At 39.4% G+C, this 17,856-nt stretch overlaps 1 protein-coding gene across 4 annotated transcripts in view; it reads left to right on the forward strand.

The window, feature by feature from the left end:
* COL18A1 (collagen type XVIII alpha 1 chain) overlaps positions 1-17,856 on the forward strand; it is a 185,130-nt gene that overhangs the window by 132,998 nt on the left and 34,276 nt on the right. For 2 of the 4 annotated variants that reach the window (XM_063289150.1, XM_063289147.1), the window contains 7 exons: positions 1,357-1,440; positions 2,359-2,418; positions 8,806-8,950; positions 10,038-10,144; positions 11,292-11,318; positions 14,769-14,984; positions 17,202-17,228. In XM_063289150.1, the coding sequence (XP_063145220.1) occupies positions 1,357-1,440; positions 2,359-2,418; positions 8,806-8,950; positions 10,038-10,144; positions 11,292-11,318; positions 14,769-14,984; positions 17,202-17,228 (666 nt within the window). The remainder of the gene's footprint in view (positions 1-1,356; positions 1,441-2,358; positions 2,419-8,805; positions 8,951-10,037; positions 10,145-11,291; positions 11,319-14,768; positions 14,985-17,201; positions 17,229-17,856) is intronic. The other 2 variants (XM_063289148.1, XM_063289149.1) reach the window with 2 other exon arrangements.

A 17,856-nucleotide genomic window follows, 5' to 3' on the forward strand; every position in this document is an offset into this window, starting at 1 on the left:
AGTAGTTTCTGCTTCTGGTGCTGGGAGCGATGGCTTTCTGAACCACACTGAAAGGGCCTTGGCCTCCCTTAGTGCATCAGGTGAGATTTTCTGCAGCCTTTGAAGAGCAGGCTTCCAAGCATCTCTTTCTTGCTCTTCTTAAAGAAAGGAAGCCTTACCTTTTGAGCCATGAAACAGACCATTCCGTGCTTCTGCAGCAAGGGATAGTAGGGGGAGGGGTATGCTCCAACATGGAGGAGGAGGAGGAGGAGGAAAATGTTGTGCAAGCTGCCACTGGGGAAGCTGCTGGTGTGTGGCTACAACTTTGAGCAGGCACTCTCTTAATTTTTTGGGAGCACAAAAGAGAATGTTGCCTTGGGGAAGGTCTTCCCTGAGGTCAGTATTCTTCCAATTACTGCCCCCATGGCTGTTTGTTGAAGTTCTGTTATCTCTACCAGCTAAGGAGAAATATCCATGGAGGCACAGAGCCCTAGAGCTCAATGGGAGTGGGCAGTGGCCCTGCAGGTCACCAATCTCCCTCAGGTTCCTTCTCCATGCAATGTAGGATCTTTGCATTGGAAATCTTATTGCGTTTTCTGATAGAAAACACCTTTTTGCCTGATCACCTGGCTCTAGCTTCAGTCTGCATCAGTGGCAGTCTGGTACCCTAGATGGAGGCTCTGAGGCTCTGCTGTGATGTTTTCAACTAATGGTAAACTGGCCATCTTGGGAGTCAGGGCAAAAGGACTGGATGGATGAGCCCTTTTTGAAAAATATCTTGATGTATCTTGTTGAGATGGTTTGTCTGGTTTAGTGCTGTGCTGCTAAGTTTTATCGAAAGGTACTACAAGAGAACTATAACGACAGGTGCTCGGATTTTGAGTTAGAGCCCACTCTTTTAGAAGGTGTTACCTAGAATTACAGAATTACACAGCTTGCTGCTAGTTGACCATTTTGGTTACAAAGGGCCAGCAGAAAAAATAGCAATCTGTAAATGGTTTGTAAATATTGGAAAGGCCAAGTCTGTGTGCTTGATCCTCCAAAAACCATTGCAATCAGAGTTATAGATCTGGAAAAGGTTAGAAGGATTAAATCTAACATTTCCTCCCACAAGGCACAATGTTCATTATATCACTCTCCTCTCCCACATTTATATTGTTTCCCTGCCTTACATTTCTTGTTTTTACATTGGATATTAATACTTCAATCATAAGCTAACAGTATTTGTGCTATAAATGAATATTGATTTAAAATAAAATGGGCAGTGTTTCTAGGGTACAGGCTTGGGGATTCTATACTTCCTTAAACTGGGAGTGATGTTCTTTTTGCCCCTGGCAAGCTGAAGATTTAATAATATTTTTGTTTCTGCTTTTGTAGGGTGTAATTGCAGAATTAAAAATAAAAGGCAATCCTTGGGCTGCTGGTGTCCAGTGTGTGGAAGACGAGGATGACTGCGATACAGTGAGTGACTCTATCACTGATATTCTTTTCAACACGTGAACATATGGGAGCACCTTTATGCTGGGCAAGTTTTGTTGGAACCTGGATGTTAGTGTAGCATTCTGAGAATGGGCTTGGCTTCCTGTCAAACTTGCACACTCCAAGTTTCCCTCCAGTGTGACTATTGTTTTTGCTTAAGCACAGTGTGTTGTGTTTTCCAGATCTAGCTGAACTGTGTTTAATCTTATTTATAGTTCAAACATATTTAATTAAGTTGTTTTCACCAATCATACTTAAAATTTCAAGTGACATGTTAACCTGTTATTAATCGAAAACACAAGCTGAAGTGTTTGATCTCCTTGTATCTAAGAAACAGAAGGTGGAGGCATATGGGTTCTAAGGAGGATTAGGTTAGTGAGGCCATGGAATCAGACTAGCAGTCAATTTAGGCCAATATTGCCTGCTCTGTTGGCAATAGCTGCTCTTCATCTCAAATGGAAGTCTTTCCCAGCCTTGATTTCTGAGAATATTTAATGAAATATGCTTTATGTGCACAAATGGTTGCTTACACTGACTGATGACCTTCCCTGTTGTCTAATGGAGGTTTGGCAGACTTTTTCTCCAGAATATTAATGCAGATGGTTCTATAACTTCGTTAATATTTTACATTAAAGCATTGTAGCTGATTAGAAAAAATTAAGATAGACCCAGTTGGTTATGCTGCAGCTGTTGAGATGTTCCTGAACTACAGTTCCCAGTAGCATGGCAAAAATGGTGTAACACATTAGGAATTACAGTCCAGCAGCATCTATATGGCCATGTTTCCTCATTCCTGATATAGACTGTAGATTTTTTTTTCTTAGTGGGACTGTATCTGCTGAGTTAAAATACTGGTTACTCTTTTTCTTTCTTTCTTTCTTTAAAAAAAAACCTCTTTAGATGTGTGGTGATAGTGGAAGTGGAATAGACATAAAGCAACCATCATCTGAAAAGGTAAGAGTGAGTACAATGCTATTTTGTAATCTTGTTACTCTTTTCCAATATAGAAATCCTTTCCCTCCCCTTCCTCCTTCACCATTTCTCTCTCTTCTCATCATCAATTCCTTTCCCTCCCCTTTATCCCCTCCACGTCCTTTTCCTTTTCTTCTAGCTGTAGCACTGGGAGGTCTGGTTTCACGGTGTTACTTAAACCGATGATGAGGAGGTTTAATTTGACAAGCTTCTGGCATCTGCTTGTGGCGAACCCCTTTACCACATGCGTAGGGCTGCTGCGGGCAGGGGAGAAAGAGCAGCCATCACGAACCATTGGTTGGTCACGTGTATCAGAATGTCGCTGGTCTCGGGCTGTAACAGTTTCATCCTTGTGCATCAGTCTGAATGATTTCTCATGGGGAGATGCATATGAAGTATGTACTGTAGTGTAAAAGATCAGAAAGGTTTTTCTTTTCTTTCTCTCAAAAGTGTTCCGCCTTATTTATCAAATGTAGCTAGAAGCTACAGATGCCCACTGTGTTGCATGACTATGTAATGTAGTGGATAAAAAGCACTGGTGTGGAAGTGGATGAAGATCAAGACTGGAAATTCACTGAAAGGCTTAATGCATCCAAATTTTTTGGCAACAAGAGATAACATTAATTTTCCTTAATGAAACTGGCTTTCACATTTCCACATTTTCAAAAGGAATGTACAACCTACATTATCTAGATTGTATATAAGAATTAAAACAGTTTTCTTTTGCCTTCCCTAATATGTCAAGAATCTTCAAATGTTTGTAATAGTGGCACTAATCAATTTATTCATTCTTCTTAACCTGACTTTCCCCAATATATTGAGAATACAACTTTCTTTCACCATGATGGGTGAGAATTCTCAGACTTATGGTCCCAGCATATGTGGAGGGTGAGAAAGGTTGCCTTAGGAAGTGTGTGTCTAGGGGAACATAGGAAATTACAGTGCAACTGCATAATTCATCTCACTGATGTTGAAACACAACAGCACTATGAATTGCGTGTGTTCTCAGTAGCACAATCACAACATTTGCTAGGAATTGTAACATTGGGCAGCAAGTGTTATCTTTCCTTTGAGCAGTAAAGCACTAGGTTGTGCAGTAGTGTTACCTTGGAAGAGATCAGGGTGGTGGCAGTCTGCAGTCTTGGAAAAACAAATGTGTGATGACCAAGCCCTACTTCGTGCATGTATCCACTTTCTAGCAGCCTGCTGATTGACCCACTTGCAAGAGCTTGGTGCTGAACTGACTTGCTCGTACAGGGAATACTTTAGAAAGAACTCTTGCTGAGCTCAAGGATCCAGTAACTGGAGTTATTTGATGATCTGTCTATCATCTATCTCTCTACATCTCTCTATCTCTATCTCTATCTACCTATCTATCATCTGTTTTCTATCTATCAGTTATGTGGTGAAGCCCTGGAAATTTGCCCCTTTGTGTTAATCCAAACAGTGTATTCAACATTGACACACATGAGAATGTGTGATTAGGCAATAGGTTTTTCTGACAGCTGGTGAAATTGGACTTTCAGCTTCCTACAGTGGAGATTTGCTACTGTGGCTTTGTTGGCAATATGCAGATGTTTAGCTAGGTATTCCTAGCATCCTGCTGACTACTTTCAATGCCACCTAATTGCAAAATCTGTGAATTCTCTTCTTCAAATAATTTCTGCTTCTGGTTAGTCACATCTAATTATCACCATGGCTAATATGACTGTTTTCTTCCATTTCCTTCTTTTTTCTATCAATAAGTATCATTTGTAAGCATTACCCCTTTGGAGTGGCATTGTATAAATCCACTGACCTTGGCACCAGCTTCTTATTACTTACTTTTTAATCTAATTAAAAACTCCGCCCAGAGTCCCTCTTTTGGGGGAGATGGGCGGTAATTAAATTTGAATAATAAATAAATAAATAATTGACACTAATTTATCATTTGTCTGCAACTTCTGTTATGGACACAGTTTTCATTTAATATCTAATTCCTGATTTCTTAAGCAGAAAACTTCTGTTTTCTGCTTAAGAAGGCTAAGCAGTGCAATCTTCTTTTAATTTTCCAACTTCATGTTGATCTGCAGCAAAGGTTGCATATTATTTTTTGTTCATGTTTGATATCAACAAGAAACTGAGGTCATGTTATGCCTTCATTGGGATGGGGGGTGGGAAGCTGTGTTCTATTTGTACATCACACATGGGTGCCTTGCAGCTTTGTGTGAGACCCCTCATGTTAACCTCCCAGAGGGTAGCCTTCCATTGTGACATATCATGTCTTGCCACATATTGGCAACATGTTCTTTGGAAGTATCCCTTTTTGCTACTAAGAATAGAATTTGCTTGAATTTGCCACCAGCCCTTTAGAGCAGAGAGAGGGTATCCTGAAACCTTTAAATATTGCTGAGCAAACTTTAAGGAATTGTAGCTCAGCAAGCTATAGGTTCCCCATTCCTCCTTTATTGTCATTCACTGAACACTGATCCAAGAATCTTACCCAAAATGTATAATGATATTCACTAAAATACAGAGCCACTCCCCAGCTTCTGCAACTCTTTCTAACAAGATTTATGAGTCACTACTATTATGGCCACAGGTAAATTGATAATTAGGTTTTTGGCCTTTTTGATTCCCAGATGTTTTGTGTTTTCCCCAAAAGTTAGTTTTCCTTTATACCTTTTCTCAAGGGATTATTAGAAATCTCTGACATAAAGAGTCACCCGCTCTGCCAGAAATAGTGCAAGATCAAGTTGCAAAAACAACCAAGACAGGGATGACTTTCCCAAAGTTTATTTTTCCGAAGTATACTTTTACACATCCTGAAATCAGTTTTGATTTTGCTCAACAAAACTAAGACCAGTATTGCTGAATTGTCAAAGTAACAGTCATGAAAGGGTGATAAGCTAGGACTTCTTTTTGTTTTCTTTGTAATGAAACTTTTCCCTTCCAATTCTTTCCAGGTGTTTGTGTGTATCATTTACTATAGCTGTTTAATTGTATACACCATAGAGCATTCATTGGATGAAGGGACAACTTATAAATACTTTAAATGAATTATTATCATAAATACATTTATATATAACAATAGGCAGAATTCAGGTATGTACTTCTTTGAGTGAAAATGGTTCCACTGATGGAATGATTTCTCTCCCTGGAGTACCTTGTGTATTTACAAAACTTGCCCTGGAAAGTCCACCAACTTTCTGAAACAGATTGACAGATGTATCGGAGAAGGAAATTGAGGGAGGGGAAATCCTGTTTCACAACTGGATACTCACTTGCATAATGCTGTATTCCCTCACATCTTCCTGTGTACTTAATTCTTGTTTTTTTTCCTAGAATAAATGGAGCAGAGAACTGTCACTCAGTCACATTTTTAATATTTAAATTGCTTTTATATACTGTATACTTGACCCAGGAAGCAACAATGTTTTTATCTGCTTTGAACACATTTAATATGGATTAAATATGAGGAGGAATGGGCAAGCACACAGCCATGGTAAACATGAGAGCACAAAGCCAGCTTCCCCCAAATGTCCATTTACTAAACAACGATTGAATTCACAGTAATCTATAAGACTGGATCGTGACTATTCAGGAGTTCCTAAGGCTTATGATCTCCTTTGCTCATCCTGTGTTTGAGTGTGTGTGTGCATGCTAGAAATTTGTGTGAGTAGACATATAGTTGTAATGTCTCTTAAAGCATTAAATAGAGATTTTGACAACTAATGAGTTGAGTCTGAAAGCAAGGCGGAGATATTTCAGAGCTGTCTAGTCACTATCAGGCAAAGGCCCAAATTTATAGTTAAATCAATATCATATTGTATACAAGGCAGAGTAGTCAGTGTGAGTTTTACTTTTCTCCTCTTATTTATTTGTTTATTCGCTTTTTCACCCCAAGTATTCCTAATGCTAATGGAAACATTTAAACCAACAGTGCAGTGAATTTTAAATCATCAAAAGAAAAATAACAAAAAGAAATGGTAGTTCTTAAAGTATTGTATGTATATCCTTCACTGTCTTCAAGGAGTCCATGGAAGAATGCAACATTCTTTCTCTTCCCATTTCACGTTCATAGCAAATCCGTGAAGCTGGCTGAAAGAGAGTGACCATCTCACAGTCACCTTCACAGCTAAGTGAGGATCTGCATCTGTCGCAGTTGTCTGCCCCCAATCCTATGCTGCCATGCTTAAGCATCATATCATAGGCAACAGTCTTTTTCATCAAAATAGGAAAAGAGCACAAAATGTGGTGGGAAAGGCCCTCTATGGGAAGAATGATATTAGACATACAGTATGTCCAACTCTGGCACTTAGGGCTGTGAAGAAAACGTGATGAATGTGGAGCATAGGTGCCACCCAGTGGCAAGACACAGAGTTGTCCTACATGATCTCTTCATGGGTTCTGTTCAAATATATGAAATTTCACAAATTCAGAAGGGATTATTTAAATATTTTCCAAAGGAACCATCTGTGGAAAATTGGAAATACGGTATCAAACATAAGCTTGCCATATTCCTCGTATGGGATACTTACGGTATTTATAAAAAAATATATATTGGGGAGTGGTCCTAAGTTCTCAGGGAGAGAATCTGAAGGAGTGTTGGTTTGGGCCGCTGTCCTTGGCAATGAAGAAGATATCTGCAGGTGGAGGTGGAAATCTACCCCAAGAGCCTAACTTCGAACATCAACAGAAAGCTACTGCAGTGTGGCAGAGTATGAAAAGAGATACAATGAACTGAAGATCCACATGGAGCTGACATGTTTACATTCCCTTCCAGTGGAAGCAGTGAGAGAGGAAACATAGAAATAATAGTCAAATGGGGGTAAAAAGGGAGACATATAGTTGTAATGTCTCTTAAAGCATTATACAGAGTTACCACCCACCCTTTCACTTGAGCATCCAGAAGGATTTAAGAAGTCATATTTCTTCCTCAAGCGATTCTAATCCAGGCATTCACTTTGCCTGCTTTCTTTCAGAAATGTTTTACAGATATCCTGGAAGTTAAAAGTGACACTAGAAGCTAGTATATTCTGAAGTAAATAACCATATCCTAGATGCTGCCATTTGGGAACAATAGGAATAAAATAAAAGTTTAAAAAGCATTTTCCTACCTGGATTTAGAAAGCATGTAGAATGAATGGAATGTTTTAATATTTTCCCCACATGTATGAGGCTTGTTCTGGTTCATAAAAGTAAAAATAAACCTTTTTTTCCTCCTAAACTAGGCGGGCAGTAACATTGTATTAGAATCTTTTATCTAAGAAATTTACAATAGTAGGAAGTAGTTGAAGCAATGTTGCTTTACATCACTGCTTTAAAAAATGTTTCATTTCTAAATGAGAAAATACTAAGAGAATTTGTTTAGTTTTTTCACAATTTGTCCAATTCATCAGTTTCAGGTCTGTCAATGGTAGGGAAGCATTCTGAATTTTTCTGTTTTCCCCCCCCTTTTTTAACTGAAACCATAACTCCTCCAAGCCTAACAAGTAAATATTATAGTGCTACGTGAGCAAGTCTTCTGAAAATGCAGAGAGCATTTACATATTAAAAAAGCAGTATCTTAACAACATGGCATCAACAACATTTTTATGAGATTTTAACGTTTATGGTCGTAGTTTGATTTTATTGTAAACTGCCCAGAGATGGGCGGTAATTAAATTTGAATCATAATCATAATCATACTTTCATTGATAACATTTCTTATTGCTAAACTGAGTAGGCTGAATTAAGGCAAAATTCAATATACTGTAGTTTAGTTTGACTGAAATCAAGTTTGAAAGAATTCACACATCATGCTAAGCATGATTTTGTTAACAATGATTGAATAAGCCACAGTTGGCTAGGTTCACATGTGACACAATTATAAATCATGTTATTCAAACCATAGGGGATGGAATCATACATCATACTAAAGTACAAGCCAATCTGTAGTTTAGCATGGTGCATGGGCCTAGTCATTAACTTGCTTCATTCATCTGAATAGGCAGAATGTACAAGGCACAACACCCAAAATCAGACCCTTTAACTGTGGACCACATGAAGACTGTGGCCACATTTTGTGCCTCCAATGGGACTTTTCCCCACTCCCCAGGTGGATCACTTCTCCCCAGTATTGCCAGACTGATAGCTGGGAACAAATGAGAGAACTCTTGGGGACTGGTGGGAGCAGAGCAGTTATACAAAGGGGTTGTTGCAGGCCCATCCCTCACTTCTTTTGCTGAACAGACATCCATCTGTGCTGGAGTATGTGTGTTTTCTTCTTTGTGCGTAAAGAGAGAAGGGAGAAGAATCGTTGGACCCAACCTTCACATCTGCAGAATCAATCATTTGTCTTGGGTTGCCTGCTCCGGTCCAAGAGGAGATTTAATTCAATTCTGTTGTCTCTAGGTGATTCCTGTGATATCGAGTCTGCCAGTGCCCCCACCTGTTACTTCCCCTCCCACCGCCAAAAAACCTGGGCAGCCAGAGGAGAGTCTCAACTTGCAGACTGAACATAGTGAATCAAAAGAGAGGCCACCATTTGTTTCTGCAGGTAAGTCTTGTTTCCTGGTACTGGCAAACGTTCTGCCAAAAAAACTGGGGAATGTTAATAATAATAAGGTGGAGATTTTGCTATTAAGCTCAAACATTTATATTTATTTTTTTCATATATGGAAACCACTCAGTGTGGTCTGCTTGGTATATCTTACTAACGTTATATTGTACATTAATTGTACAACTTCAGTAATTATCTGCCCATCTATAGGTATTATCTTTTTTGGAAATATATCTTTATTTTAAATAAAAACAAAAATAAAAATAAATTAAAAATGGGGAATGTTGTGACACATTTCTGCAGAAATGAGTAGACAAGTAGTCAGAACCTAGTATGTTCTTCGAGTTAAGCTTGTATGGAGCAAGCAGAACTACAAAAGGCAGAGTAAGGTAAAGATTTTTGCACCTTTTCTTAGGAAGGAAAAAGCGTGTAAGTGAATGTGTCACCAGAGACATGGGAGAAGAGTCTAGTTTGTCAGTTGAACTAGCAACCAGTTTATTGGTATGTAATTTCACTTGTGAAGCTACGAAGAAGTAAGGTTTTTTTAAATAGTAGCTGAGGGTAACTGGTAGCCCTTTTGTATGTCTCAATTGTCATAGCTGTCAGTGATGTTGTGATGTGTGCTAAGTAGGGCTATGGAAATTGACGGCTTCATGTTCAGGGTATGTTAGAAAGGCATCGGTAGTTCCTGGGGTGTTTTTTTAAATTAATACATTGATTTCATTAAAAGAATACTTTTTTATGCCGTGTATGCCAACAATGTAATTATGTACTAGCACAGTGTTTCTCAACTTCAACAACTTTTAAGATGCGTAGACTTCATCTCCCAGAATTCCCCAGCCAGCATGCTGACTGGGGAATTCTGGGAGTTGAAGTCCACACATGTTAAAGTTACTGAGGTTGAGAAACACTGTGCTGGATAATATCCCTGAAACATAATTTACAATAATAATCTCTCATCAGCCCAGTTGCCTATTTTTTAAAAATTTTGCCCTAACCCTGAACACCAAGCATTCTGGTTTCCAGGCTCCTGTTTTGCACGAAAGAGACAACTCTGCACAATTCTTTTTCTTTCCCCTTGTAGCTGGAACCAAAGGTGAAAAGGGAGACCCTGGAGAAAAAGGGGAACGTGGCCCCAAAGGAGACCCTGGGGCTGGGGTTTTGTCAACAAATGGTGATAAAGGAGAAAAGGTGAAGTAACTATAAGTAGCTTGCTCTCTTTTCCTGTTTTTTACTCAAAGGCAACCATGTTGTGATCAAGCTTGCTTAAGGAAGGAATAGAATGTCCTCTCCCCCTTTCCTTTCCTTTCCTTTCCTTTCCTTTCCTTTCCTTTCCTTTCCTTTCCTTTCCTTTCCTTTCCTTTCCTTTCCTTTCCTTTCCTTTCCTTCATTAAAAGTCTTCTGATTATCCCCCTCATCCTCCCTCTCTACTTGAGCCTTGCCTCCATCAGATATTCCACCTGCATAAAGAAAAGGGTGATTCCCAACAGGCAGTGAAGTGAACTTTCACCGGTTAACAATTGTTTGATGAATTTGGGAGGATCTTCCATAACAAACCTCAGGGGGTGGGGGGAAGAAACTAGGCCAGCATGGGAAACAAAGTCATTTCAGAGGGGTACAATCAGGGAAGACTTATAGCACTGCAACTGCCTATAGTCCTTTGGTGATCACAAGTAAAATCCTAAAGAGGAAATAGCCACCCACCTCTATTCTCTGAATAATAGTTAAATCTTATGAGGAAAGCATGAATCTGAAGTAGAACTTCCACTTTGCCAAGAAAAGGACAGAAAGATTGTCCAAGAGTAAAGTGCATTTGGGGATAAACATAGGGGTGCGTGAGAGCAGGAGAGAGGGCAGCTTCTTGTAGAGGTGATAAAAAATACTTTTTCTCTTTGGAGGGACTGTCTTCTTCTAATGCCTGACACTGACATTGTTTTGTTGCTCTTGAACCAAAGTGAACTTTATGGGAAGCATACTTGGATTGTGTGTTCATGACAGATGCTTGCATTCATTTATTATTTAATGTTCCCTTTCCTGACATGAAGCACTCCCACTCTTGGATTACAACTTCCATCACCTCTAGCCAGCCACTATTTTGCTAATGATGATAATTGATGGGAACTAGAGTACAACACATGTAGAAAGTTCCACACCAGGAAAAGCTGCATTAGCAGATACTTTCTTAGCTCCTTTCTTTTGCTACAAAGAAGCAGTTAGGTGAATAATTAATTTTGCTGAATGTTGGCTTGATTTGTGTGTTGGATTTTGTTGTGTGTTAGATTATGCTATACTGAAAAGCTTTGCTTTGCTCTGCTTTGCTCTGCTTTTTGCTCTGCAGGGAGAAAAGGGGGAGCTGGGTGTAAAGGTAAGCATCGCAACTATTTTATTTGCTTCTAAACAAAAAGATGTCAAAGGAATATTGGGGTGAGAACATAGGGCATAGTTATCTGACATACAGATAATTCTTTCTCTAGATGTAGATCTAGAGCCCTCAAAGCACCATCTGCACTCAAGAGAGAAGTTTCAAACAGTGTTGAGCAAGAGTGATAATTTTAAGGGGAAAGGCCCTTTGAGGGCAGCAAATCCCAAGGACAGCCCATTGAAGATTGAAGAGCTACGTTCATACAATAAACCGCACCATGGCTTACCATAGTAGCCTGGTTCACACAACATGCTAAGACAGTAGCTGGATTCCCACAACACAGAGAACCATAAACAATCCAACACCAGTGTTCCCTCTAAACCGGGGATTCCTAAGCTTCTTGCCATCACACCTCCCTTTAGTGTAATCTTAATGTAGACACCTCCCTTAAAAAATCCAAATACCCAAATGAACACAAATGAACAATGAAAACAATACAATGAAATTTTGGGAAAGGGGGATTTATTGTTACAATATATAACAAAAAGGTTCTTCACACCTCCCCTGGACTCTGTCTGCACCTCCCCAAGGGAGGTACACCTCACAATTTGGGAAACCCTGCTCTAAACCAAGGAAGTAGATGTGCAGGTCATGATGTTTTCTGAGCAGCAGCAGCAATTTTAAAAAAAATGCATAACCTGCTTTACGTTTATAAATGATGTTAGAAAGTAAAACAGGAATATCTGGCTTTAAAACTATTGCATCCTTGATTCATTATTTTCATTAATTAGCATGTCGGTTCCCCTCAGTTTTTGCCTGTTCTTACCACTTTTCCAGAAGGAAGAAACAGAGTCATAGAGAGAGAATGCCCCCCTCCCCATTTTGCTGTCCCCTTTGCTTGGGCTATTCTTTCCTGGTGCCACTCAGTCCCTCCTTCAGCTGGAGACCAGCAGGAAGTCCACAGGCTTCAGCCTAGCTCTCTCTCCCCTTTCTTTGCTTACCCATTTGCTAAAACACGCTTTGTTAGTGCAGCATCTTTGACAGCGATTGGGAGACTCTAGGCATTGGCAAACACCATTGTAAGCTAATGTTTTGTGCTGTGCAAACCCAGTCAACAGGTGTAGTATATGCTAGTTGTTGAGTGGGTGGGCAGGGATATAGAAACTGAGACAGGTCACTCAAATGCTATTGTATTGGTCTAGAAGTCTCATGATTACTACTGGACTGGGGGCGACATGCCTCCAATACCTGTAGCAGGGGAACAACTGCAGGAGAAGGTCATGTCTCCAGGCACCTTGGAGAGATCTGGGTGGCAGTTTGAGAAACAAAATGCTGGACTAAAGTGGGCCTTGGCCAGATCCAGCAAAGCTGTTCTTGTGAGACAGGAAGTGGATGGGAATGAAATAGAATATCCAGGAAAGAGGGTAGGTTGATAAGGCCAGTGAATAGAATTCTTCCTCATAGCAGCGTTCTCACATGCTTTAAAGTAAGATTAGAACATATATGCATTAATTTATCCCTAGGGTTTAGTGGGCATAACTCCATAGCCTCCAAATTCCAGTTTTACATCTGCCAATCCCAGCAGCTACAGCAAAGATAGGAACTAAATTATGTTGTGTTCCATCTAAAACACAACACTTTCTTTGTGCAGTTGCACAAGAATAAAAAGAGATTTTTAAACTAAGAGACTCAGTTAGATGGCTTGCACTCAGCATCCCTAAATATAGAGATATCCTTTACTTTATATTTATCCATGAGCTATAGCGACATCTTGTCTCTAACATCTACTGGTACCAAATGAATAATCGTTTGGAACTTGCCTGGGGAGTGAATGATGCTTATTAATTTTGTATTATCAGAATTTGGAATTAAGATGCTTGTTGCAAAAACTGATTATAAGAGAACTCAGTTTCCATCATGATATTGAGCGGAATGCTTTTCTTCTCAACAACTTGAAGGGATACACTATTTTTAGACTAGTGCCGTTGAGCTCTTGCTGCAAGGCAAAAGAGTTAAATCAACATAAACAGTCTAACATGGCAATAAATAGAACAAGAGTCCCTTTCATTTAGTATATCATTGCTTCCCTCTCTTTTTTCCTTTTAAAATACGTGTTACAATCTCTGCATATACTGATAATCTGTTCTGGAGTAACTGTGCAATGCAGAGCCTCTATAAGCACCTACCAAGAATGGGGAGACATTCTGGAATTCAGGGGGATCAAAACAGGATTAATTTCCCTAAAGGAATATAGATTAGCTATATAATACCCCCTAAGCCTGACAAATGTGCAAAAAAAAGGTCAAATATTTCTAGCTTTATCCCAATTATCATAATTATAACACTTTCTATGGTTCTTGGAGGGAGGGAGGGCGGAATAGATGAATAACATTAAAAAAAGAAAAGCTCACCCATGATAGATAGATAGATAGATAGATAGATAGATAGATAGATAGATAGAGCACAACTTGCATTATTTGAAAAGGGCCTGATGTGGAAAAAATAATAAATAACCATTGTTAAATTCCAGGTGGCTCAAAACTTAAGCAGCTGGAAACCTGCTTAAGAAAAGAAAACAGTCAAATTAAAATGGGGAAGTTTCCTGGAATGATGCTAGCCATGATCTGGCATCTTAAATATGGCTTCTGTCCAGCCTGGATGCTTCTTCTCTCTAGGAAAGGGAATTAGCAGCCTCCCTTTTTCCTTTTTCCTTCTGTTCAGTGTTGTTTCTCCTTAGTGGACTGAAGGCCTGAGCTGCTTCCTTTTCTCCCCCTTCCCTTTGCATCTGCCATGATAATAATTTCAGCCACCATGGAGGTTGTTTATATTCCTGCCCCATTGGAGGTTGTACTTCTTCCACTATCTCAGATGGTGGGTAGGGGGTGGAATGGGGAAACAGCATCTGGATCAGCCTCATGTGGGTGGTGAGGGCATGACATGCAGTAAGATATAATGTCAGTTACCTTTGCTTTGGCAATAACATATGTAGCCTTTGCACATAGGCCAGCATAATTGTTTGCACTGTCATTTTTGACGTACAGGTAACAAGTTGCCAGCGGTAGATCTTATGCAGAAGACTGGTTCCTTCCTCCAACATGATATTATGTGAAGCACTTGAACTTATATTGGTACAAGCTGTGATTTAAGGCTAGAAAGCAACATGAATGTACATTTAATTAATGCTATACTTGCAGGGGGAAGCAGCCTGGTACCCTCCAGAAATTTTGGGTGGCAGCTCCTATAGTCCCTTGCCACTGGCTGGACTGATGGGGGCTGAAGTCCAGTGAAACTGGAAGCTATCAAGTTGCCTGTCTCAGCTCTTCCTGTATATGACAGAAGGAAACGGGAAGGTCTTTACAGAGGCAGATAATGATTCTCACCCATGTCCATTTCCAACCTCAAGAGAAATTATATTTGGCTTGTTTTCATTTTTCATCTTTCCTTCACCTTTAGGGAAGTGCAGGCTTTGGATATCCAGGCTCTAAAGGACAGAAAGGTGAGCCTGGTACTCCAGGGCTTCCTGGTCCAATTGGGCCCCCAGGACCTCCTGGAACCATCATGAGGCACCTTGATGGCTCTACTGTGGAGCAGGTTCCTGGGCAACCAGGAGCCATGGGCCCACCAGGATCTCCTGGAAAAGATGGTCAACCTGGAAAGGACGGAGAGCTGGTAAGTAACTTTTTCATATGATGGTTGGTTTCAGCTGGTGGGAAATGCACGAAGGGGTAGGGAAGGCTTGCGTCTTAGAGTTCATTAATTTATTGCTACTATACATTGGCATTCACGCAGGTTGTTGCCAAGGGTACCAGCCTTAGCCGGATCCATGTCACATGCAGCATTCCCTCTTCACAGTTAGGACAATATTGTGTGGACAGATTTTGGCCAACATGTCACAAGCACAACCAGAGTCAGGTTTTATCCCAAGTGTGCTCATGCTAATCCATGGAAACTAGGATTTCTAATCTAGAGACTACCTTGTAAGCCAACATATTGTTGTCCACATCCTACCAATTAGGAGGTATACATCATCGACACATTTGTTGATTTAGAACAAATATACAATAAAGTGAATAGGCTGGAATTATGGAGCTTTTACCTGAATATGGAGATGAAAGTTTGTTGTTGTATATGATGGAAGTAAAACATGCATGAGAATTAATGGACTGCTTGCCATTGGGCAAGCAGATGAATTTATGTACCTCAGTAGAATGTTACCAATGAGAAAATGTACAGAGACCTTTTCAGGCATGCAGATGCTGGTAGAAGAAATAGTAGGTGGTATGTACTCTGTTGTGATGAATGAATGAATGTTTGTATGTAAGAGCATGCTTTTGCCAATTTGTTATATGGAAATGAGAGTTGGGTGTATCAGGAGGAACATAAAAATAAGTTGAATGCCATAGGACTGAGGTACTTAAGAAATGTATACAGTAAAACAAGAATCAAGAGTAAATGAGTCCTGAAATACCAAGGTGAGTGACCAGAATGAAAGAATTATGCTATATACAGTAGGTCTGGGCATTTAGAGAGAATGAATGAAGACTGAATGGATAACAAAACAAATATATGAAGGAAGGGTAAATGCGTTGAAAGGAAGAGCAAGATCAGGAAAGCGGTGGTTGGATGGAGTTGGTGAGATCCTCAAGAAGAGAAAAGTGAGAAGTTTATAAAGTAATGTATAAAGCAGTGATTGAATGTGGTAGAAGGAAAGATGGTTCGCAAACATAGAAAGATCCGGAGAGAAATACTGAATGATATTGGTATAAACTAGATCAATCTATACTTTCTTTTTCTTATCTCATGGCTTTAATTTCTTTAGCTTACTATTTCTTACTCCTTTTCTGCTCTCTGCATAACATCACTTACCCTGAAAGGGAATACATAGGTATGTATACATGCATGTACTTTACATTGGAATGAGCAAGATGTGGTTACATTCTCTGTATACAAATAAATCCATATTGGTATACTCTTTCAGGGCCACCATAGAAGCCACCAATCAAACCTTCAAAGTGCAAAACTCCCCTTTAGGTGGTAGATTATTTTTGAATGGCTATAATACGGTATTTTCCAAAGGACATAAATAACAAAGCCATGATGGTCTCTCATGCAAAATCCACAATTGGCCCATGTTTATTAGAAATATGTCATAAAACAGCGTGCAATCAAGTTTTAAGTTCTAGGGATTGTTTCCATGGATAGGAAATCTTCATTTTTAAAGGGAATTTTCACCTGATCTTTGATGTCCCATTGGTCTTTCAGTTACTTTTCCTCAAAACAGATTCCCTCCTTCAAATACATTTTAGTTTTGCTTCTGCTTTTCTCCCTGCCTATTTTGTTCCTCCAGTCCCAAAATCCAGTGTCACATGAATTGGACTTGATCCATTCTCCCTATCCTGCAACCCCCAATATTTCTGAAATCTATTCCAGCAGATTCTGCAACCTCTGGAGCAGATTTGAGGATGAACAGATGGCCACAGGGAGGAAGGGGAACTCTCCCTCCCTCTCCTGGAAGAAGGAGTGTCCTTCTAAGTTTTTCCCCCAATTGGTGCTCCTTTTAGATGTTCTTATCATTTGCTTCTCTCCTCATCCATAATGCCAGTCTTAATGCCTTCCCCCATTCTTCTCTCTTTTGTTTCCTTTCTGAGCACCTATATTGTTAAACTGTTTTTAGCACAGGCAGAATCAAGCCAATATATTCTTCCTATGTTCTGTGCATGTCTGTGTGAGCTACCCCTGCAGTTATCCTAGCCAAATCTCCTATGACTGCTGAGAAGACAGCAGAGGAAATTAGCTGTATAGTATAGGTATAGAAGTGATTTGAAATTTAAATCACAACAGTGTAAAAGTGCCTAAGTTCTGTCTCCAACATTTTATTCTTTCTAGGGGGATCCTGGTGAAGATGGTAAACCAGTAAGTTCTGTTGTTTGTGCCTCACATTTCAAAGATGCTTTTTTTCTTGTACAAACTGTACAGTCATAAAGAAATATGAAAACTGTACAGTCATAAAGAAATATGAAAAGCAAAACTTGGGAAGTCAAAAGAATAAACTGTTGGCATGTAAATATTATATTTATTATGCTGTTATAAAATTTATTTTTTAAAAAAATGCAGTTTGTGACTCCCAGATATATTGTTGTATATTTGTTTATGAGTAATGAGTTATGTTGTAATGTTGTTTGAAACATTTCAGATCAGTTGAAATATTGGAACAGAAACCAGCAGATTAAGATGGGAATAACACTTCCCAGCGAAAGGTGCTTCTCAGTTTTGTCAGATAGAAGACAATTCATACGTTGCACTAAGCCAGCGGTTCTCAAACTGGGGTCAGGGCCCATCAGAGGTTGTAAGTGATTTAGAGGGAGGTCATAGTTTTTTCAAACCTGATCAGATTTGTGCAAGCGAAGTGGGAGCCCTGTCAAAACTGCCTCCTTGTTTTGCCATGCAGAGACCTATAGATTAAATTATATTTATTATTTCATTAGTGTTATTTATGTAACTATTCAATTAAGTAACTTAATTATTAAAATAAGTGCAATCT

This window comes from Candoia aspera, chromosome 1, assembly GCF_035149785.1.
Source record: "Candoia aspera isolate rCanAsp1 chromosome 1, rCanAsp1.hap2, whole genome shotgun sequence".
NCBI classification, from domain to species: Eukaryota; Metazoa; Chordata; class Lepidosauria; order Squamata; family Boidae; genus Candoia; species Candoia aspera.